At 32.0% G+C, this 7,645-nt stretch overlaps 1 protein-coding gene across 1 annotated transcript in view; it reads right to left on the reverse strand.

Moving 5' to 3' along the window:
• Positions 1–7,186, reverse strand: part of LOC120769404 (mucin-5AC) — a 54,727-nt gene extending 47,541 nt beyond the window's left edge. The window contains exon 1 of the mRNA XM_040096382.1: positions 7,100–7,186. Coding sequence (XP_039952316.1) covers positions 7,100–7,186 — 87 coding nt within the window. The remainder of the gene's footprint in view (positions 1–7,099) is intronic.
• Positions 7,187–7,645: the final 459 nt, after the last annotated feature.

Below are 7,645 nucleotides of genomic sequence, written 5' to 3' on the forward strand. Positions count from 1 at the left end.
TTCAAAAAAATGTAGTTGTTGTTGTAAAAAAATTGGCAACTAGGCCTCTAAATATTCGTTCATATGTACAAAATACAAGAATTTGGTGTTGTTGTAAAAAAATTGCTATAGTTTCAAAAATATGGCAACTATGCTTCTAACACCTCTTTCATAAATACAAAATATTTTTTTTTTGATTTTTAACTTCCTACTTTCAGTGAAAAATTGCTTGCTTTCCTTAATTCTGAACTTTTCTTAACTTAAGTTCTATTTCCATGCAACCCTGTCGCCCTTCTTCACCCTAACCTCGTTTTCAGCGCGCTATCATTTGCTTATCAGTTTGTCATTTACTTTCAATACACCATTGAGCGCGCCTTTACAACACATTACAAAGTAAAGTATGTATGCAACACTTTGTGGCAACAACGCAGCAGTTGCTTAATGTTATTCATAGCAAGCGTGGGCGTTGCCACATTGGCTTTTCAATTTATTTTCAAACACATACTTTACTTATCGGCGCAGCATTGTTGTACAAACAACAAAAGTGCGGGCAAACAAAGAGCTACCAACACACAACAACAACAACAATATTAACTTTCAATTCTTTCAAATAATCGTTAACGCCAACGCTTGGCTGTGCGGCACAACCCATCCTTTTTCTATTGTGTCGCGCTTTTTGGCCTGCTGCTGCAGCTTCTTGTTCTTCCCCTTCGTCTTCTTCTTCTTCTTTCCTCTGCTCTCCATGTGTCACATTGTATAAGCGTTTAAGCGCCGCTGTTGCCATATAACTTCTTGGGAACGAGAAATCAAGCATGCAAAATGTTTTGTAAATTCCGCGTACATTGTATGTGTAAGTGAGTTTGTGTGTGAGGTTGTGTGCGTGCCTTTGTGCCGGGTTTCGGCAGCATTAAAAGCGCAGCGCCAACAACAAGTGCAACCTATGCAACACTGGCAACGTCAAAATGTCACACTATATAAAAGGCAACTGTGTTGCATGCAACATGCGTACATTTATATATGTATATGCAGCGTAGCGTTGCAAGTAAAGACATCAGCAGCGGAAGTCCATACAAAGCGTCTGCCACATAAGTGGTTTCCGATGCAACAAACTCATGAAGTGGCAGTAGTGCAAGCACAACAACAACAACTGGAGCAGAAATGCAGCATGCAACACAGACACAGGCAAAATGATAACAATAATAATAATAATCAGAAAGCGAAATGTGAGTAACAACAACAACAACAAAAATAACAATAACAACAAAAGCGCATTTGTTGTAAGTAAAACTTGCGTTGCAACAGTGGAGTGGCAACATCAATGTCACATAACCAGCAGCTACCAGTGACAGCAGTAACTACAATATGAACTCGCTCTACATTCATATGCAAATTATGCGCAGCAGCAGCAGCAACAATAACCACAACAACGCAAGATTTACTTGTGCAACTTGAATGAAAATTGAAAAGGCGCCACATGCAACTGCAACATTAACCGGAGCGGGGCACACAAGCAAGTATATAAGTAACGTTATACATATGTACGTATATGTATATGTGTGTGCCGGAAGTCGCCTGCAGATAAAGCAAACAATGTGCTGAAGCTGTGCAACATGCGCATACTAAGTACGCTCCCGATAAGAGCTGGCGACGTGCGGGTTGCTGCCGTCGACTTGTGCTGTGCTCGGCTGTGTGACATTTGCTGGCTTTTTGACTTTTTCCACATTTTGCCGCTTCAACTGCAGCAGCAGCTAGCGCATGTTGCACGGACGCAAGCTGTGCAACATCTTCAACTTCAACTTCATTTCTTAATTTTCTTGTTGCTTGCTGTTGGCTTGCTTTTTAAATATGTTTTTGCTATTTTTGTTGTTGCTGTTTTTTGTATTCTTTTTCTTTGTTGTTTTTTATTTTTGTTGCTTCTGCATACTCTTGCTTGCCTCTCGCTGCATGCAAATAAAGCTGTATGTTGGCTTGTTGTGATCTTATATGATTATCTGTAAGCATTTTTTTTTGTTTTTGTTGCTGTTTCAATGCCCACATGCTGTTTTGATAACATTTGTTGTTTTATATTTTCGTTTGTTGCTCGTTTGCTATTGCATTTCTTTAGTTGTTTGTGGTGTTTATAAGAAAATCATATTTTTGTTGTTGTTGTTATTTGAAAATTTCTTAATAAATATTATTTGTATTTTAACATTTACTCCAACTCTTGTCTTTACTTGCTTTGAGTACGTAAACAATGCGGGAGAGCGTATCTTTAAATGCATAGCATACTTTAAGGCGCATTGATATCTTATTTCTAAAATTCGCTCGACATGAAATTAGCTTTAAACTACGTTTGTGAATTAAAAAATATTTTATCTTTGGACTAGAAGTAATTTCAAGCTGAAAATTCTGCCTCACCGCCAGACACCTATTTATCGGAGGTCCTCCAGGAGCTCGACTAGGGGAACAAAGGAATTCAATATGTTTCAAAATGAAACGCTGAATATTGAAGTACATTAAATTTTGTAATTGTGTATATTTTTGTCTATTTATTTTATTAAATGATTCTTCAAAAAAATTACAACGAAAACCGTTCTTTTGACTTATAAGTGCACATTACCTCTTAATTAAGCCCTAATTGCCGCTCAGTCATCATCGCATCTGCTTTCATACTTGAATAAAATAACGGAAAGAATTTTTTTTTACTGCGCTAATAAAATTAGCTTTGATTGTGTGTATAAATATGCCAGATAATGAGCTATTCAACTAGCCGTAGCACACTGCAAGGCAATTTCCATAGTTTTACCCTTGTTATGCTTAATTACTGCATCGCTTTTGTTAGCTTTGTTGATTAAAAAATTCTCTATATTGTGTAGTCGAAAAAGTCTTTTCGTTTTATCAATAGAAGCCGTTGCAGTCGTAAATCTCCAGTGCTATCAATCACATTAAGTTATACCATATAGTGTTGGCAAGGTGAGATCATAAGCTTCATTTAACCAAAAAAAAAATAAATTTGGGGAAATTGAAAAAAGTTACAAATGAGTGAAAATAATGAAGAAACTCGTTATATTTTGAAAGTTTTGTATAAAAAGGAGAATAATGCCACGCAAGCCACCAATGGAATTTGTGAAGTTTACGGAGACGATGCTGCATCAGTTCGTGTAGCACAGCAAAGATTCGCTCCCTTCCGTGCTGGGAATTTCGATGTGAAAGATGCACCTTGCTCTGATGGACATATCGTAGAAAAAGTCGATGAAATTTTGGAAAAAGTTTGGGTTGTCTCTGAAAAATTTAATGGACCGAATTAAAATCTGCGAATTTTTGCTGAAACGAACCGAAATCGAACGAAAGTGGATCAAATACGACAATAATGTGCGAAAGAGATCATCAAGGTCCAAGCGTGCTGAAGCTCAACAAATAGTCGCGAGGCCAGGATTGATGCCCTGAAAGGTTATGCTGAGTGTTTGGTGGGAATGAAAAGGAATCATCCACTATGAGCTGGATCAGTCTGGTCGAACGATTGATTCTATATTTTACTGACAACAACTGATGAGATTGACACAGGCAATCGAAAAAAACGGCCAGAACAGATCAACAGAAAGGGCTTCGTCTTCTTTCAAGACAACGCTAGTCCACACATATCATTGATGACTCGACAAAAACTGGGAGAGCTTGGCTGGAAAGTTTTGATGCATCCACCATATATGTAGTCCTGAGCTTGCACCATCGGCCTACTATTTAAGGTCAATGCAGATCTCCCTTAATGGATTAAAGTTGGCTTCAAGAGAATCCTGCGAAAATTACTTGCAGCAGTTTTTCGCGGAAAAACCAGAAAAGTTTTACACTGATGGAATAATGTCTTTAGCGGAAATAAGTGAAAAAGTAGTCAACCAAAATGATAAAAAGTTTATTAGATAAAGTTTACTATAAATACAAAAAAAAATCAATTGAAGTTTTATTTGAAATACAAAAGGATTTTTGCGAATACCCAATATATGTAAGTATTAATGTTGCTTCGTGACTCTAAATTTAACCGGAAAAGTTAGAGAAATCCAAATTTTTTGATGCTTCAAAAATAAAATAAAAACAGAAAACGGAAGTAAAAATACAAAATGGTGATCGGAAAGTGCTCTCAGTATCCAAATTAAATATATTAAAAAATAGAGTCTACATCGAACTTTAAACTGAGCAAAATATATAATAAAAAAAATTTGAGCGGAACAGCCTGAAAAAACCCTTTCTGAAATCGGCCTGGATTGCTATTGTTTATAAATGCATATATTTTATATAAAGAAAAGAAAAAATGGAAAAAAGAAAAAATATGAAATATGTACTATGATAAAGTATTAGTATTCGTATGATCTATTAAACCCTTTTCTCAAATTGGTCCTGAAAATATTACAATATCTTTTTAAACTACTCAACATATGCCCGCATGTGGTTACTCATACCTAGTGACGCCTTCGCTGCCTATAAACAAAAACACCAAAAACGCCTCAATTGTATAAAGCAACAAAATTTTTACGAGCCAAACCATTATTCCGCTTACTTTTGTTTAATAAAAGCTTTCGATATAAAATAGTTTAGCACCCTTTCCAAAGGGGTGGCTTCTAAAACTATTACTGGCATTACTGGGTTTTTTGCTTGCGCCATTATTTCACTCTTACGCTCGACAAACGCCTTTATTAGCTGATTTATACACTTGCTGGAGTGTTGGTGAAATATGTGAAATGCTTAAGTGGTTATCGGAAAAGTGTTAAGATTGACTTTTATTGGCACTTACGGCGCACGGCGCACCAGCAGCACAGCCCGATAGGGTAGGAAGTGGTGTGAGCATAGAACAGAGCGAAGCAAACACTCCGGAACTATTATTTAGTGCGAGTGAGTGGCGTTGGAGTGAGTGCAGAAATATAAATACATACATATATATACATACATTTGTATATATATGCATTGCACTGTAGTTGTTGCCTGCTACAGTGTGGATAATAAAAGGAAAGTGCGAGTTATTGATCTGCTAAGCAGTCGTGAGCTATTAAACAAGTGTGCTACGATTGGCGTGAGGTCAATTTTATACGGGAACTAAATATAAATAAGCTGCTGGCGGAAAGTGCACTAAATTTATTTATTGAGTAAGAAGTTAACACATTATTTGGCTCCGGGAGCATTAAAGGCGGCGAGTAGAATTGCATATAGTGCTAATATATTTAGTAGGATATCGCTTATGAGCCTACTATAAGATTTTATGGCAGTAAATGTGGAGAGAGTAACAAAATGAGACGAAGTTACATAGTCCTTCTCTGAAATGGGAAGAAGTGAGTTAAAGGAGGGGAAAGCAGGTTTATACCTCTTTTCGCTTTCATATTTTATAATTTTTCAACACAATTCAATTCTTCATTAAATTTTTGTTCTAATAATAATTTAAAAAATATTAATTTACCAACATTCGAATTCAAAAACATTTAATTTTTGTAATTTAGAAAAAAAAGATATAAAAATAAATATAATTAAAAAATCTAAAAACAATTTTAAACATTTGGAATTTGTAGAAACATTTGAATTGAATTAATTTTTTTTATTTAATTTTTAATTTTTTTTAAATTAATTTACTTTAATTAAATGATTGATTTTTTAAACAAATTTAAATTACTTTTATATATTATTTTTATGTTATTCTTAATCCTTGTTAATTTTTTTTAAATTTACGCAGAGTTTAAGTTCTTCATCGAACTTTGGTTTTTGAAAATGTTTAATAAAATATAATTATAACAATAATTAGCAAAATTTTTTATTCTAAAAAATTCTAAAAAAAATTTTGTATTTTAGAAATAAAAATGTGAAAATAAAAAAGTAAAAGCAAAAAAATTTAAACAATTAGAATATGTGCAAATATTTTAATTAATTTTTTTTTACTTTCATATTTAAATTTTTTTATATATAATGTAGAATTTTTAATGTTTTAAATCAATTTTATTGTTTCAATATTTTTATTCTTAACCCTTGTTAATGTTTTTTTATTTTTCACAGAATTACATTTTTTCACTCAGCTTTGAGTTAGAAAATTTTCAATAAAATATAATTATATTTGAAAAAATTTATTTTTGTAATTTAGGAATAGAGAAAAATAAAAATAATTATAATTAAAAAAAAAATTTCAACAATTATAACATGTAAAAATATCAAAATTGAATTATTTTTTTTCATTTTTCATTTTTTTTTTTAATATTTTTATTCTTTATACCAATAGTAAAATTTTTGAATACCTAAAAAATAAATTAAAAATTTGGAGGAAATTGAAAACATTAAAATAATTAAAAAATTAACTAAATTAACAAACTAATAATTTTTGACGGTATTAAAGTGTTTATTCAGCTATGGAAATAACCATATTTCTATGAAAGAATAAAAATTAGAAAATTTAAATGTAAAAAATTTTATTATCAAAAAACAAAAATTAATAAACTAAAAAATTATAAATAAAATGTATAGAACTTAGTATTCACAAAAACGAATTTTATTTATTGTTATTGCTTTTTTTTAGTTTTTATTCTCATTTCACAAAATGTACAAATACTGAATTTTATTTTATTTTTTTTTGGAATTGTTTTAGTTTATTTTTTATTTATTTCTGTTGTTATTATTATTTTTTAATTACGTGTTTCTTAATTTTTGTCCTCATTTTACAAAATTTATAAGTGCCATATTTTCTTAATTTTTTAGTTTATTAATTATTATTTTTTTCTTTAATTATTTTTTTAAATTTTTAATTTCTTAATTTTTGTTCTCATTTCAGAAAATGTATGAATATTTAATTTTATTATTATTTATTTTTTAATTTTTTTTTTTATTTCTTTTTGTTTTTTTGTTTTGTTATTATTATTATTTTTTAATTTCATGTTTCTTAATTTTTGTTCTCATCTTAGAAAACGTATAAGGACTACATTTTATAAATTTAATTTTTAATTTTTTTAGATTTTTGTGTGTTTATTTTTGTTTTTTTTTTAGTTTATTAATATTTATTCTCATTTTATAGAATATTTATAATTTTCCTGATGCTTCTGTTTTTGATCTTAAATATTATCCCTCATCCATAAATTAACAGATAAACCAAAATTAACCAATTTAAACTGAATATACTCACCACAGCGCGACCCGCCGGCGTACGATAGATATCACTGGCGCCCGAGAGGCTCTGAAAATATTTCTTTGTGCCGTAAACGGTATCCATTTTCGCGCTCCTTATGTAGTCCGCCGTGTTTGTGAATGATAAGGTGATATATAACAACAACAAAATATAACTCACTCTTGAAATTTCAATACACTAGTGAACACTGAACGCCGCCTTATTATTTTCAAAAAAATTCAATAGTAATCACTTGCAGCACAGTGTTTTAAATTCCAAACGGATTTCGAAAATTTTCACATAAATAATATTTTTGTTTGCACTGACAAACAAGATCGCATATGCATGTAGATGAGCATCAGCGCTGGCCAGTGGCTGTGAACGGCATATTGCTAAGTGGATGCCGGCAATTTCATTTTCATAACGTGCGTCACTCACACCGTCTTTCGTGCAACATATCAGCAATGGCGCTGAAGTGACACCTGAGTCGCAGTTGCAAACGTCGCGCAGGTGTATGCGTCACTGTGTGTTCCTCTGTGTGTGTGTGTTATGGCGCGTGGAACT

The sequence above is a fragment of the Bactrocera tryoni genome, chromosome 2, assembly GCF_016617805.1.
Source record: "Bactrocera tryoni isolate S06 chromosome 2, CSIRO_BtryS06_freeze2, whole genome shotgun sequence".
Lineage (NCBI taxonomy): Eukaryota > Metazoa > Arthropoda > Insecta > Diptera > Tephritidae > Bactrocera > Bactrocera tryoni.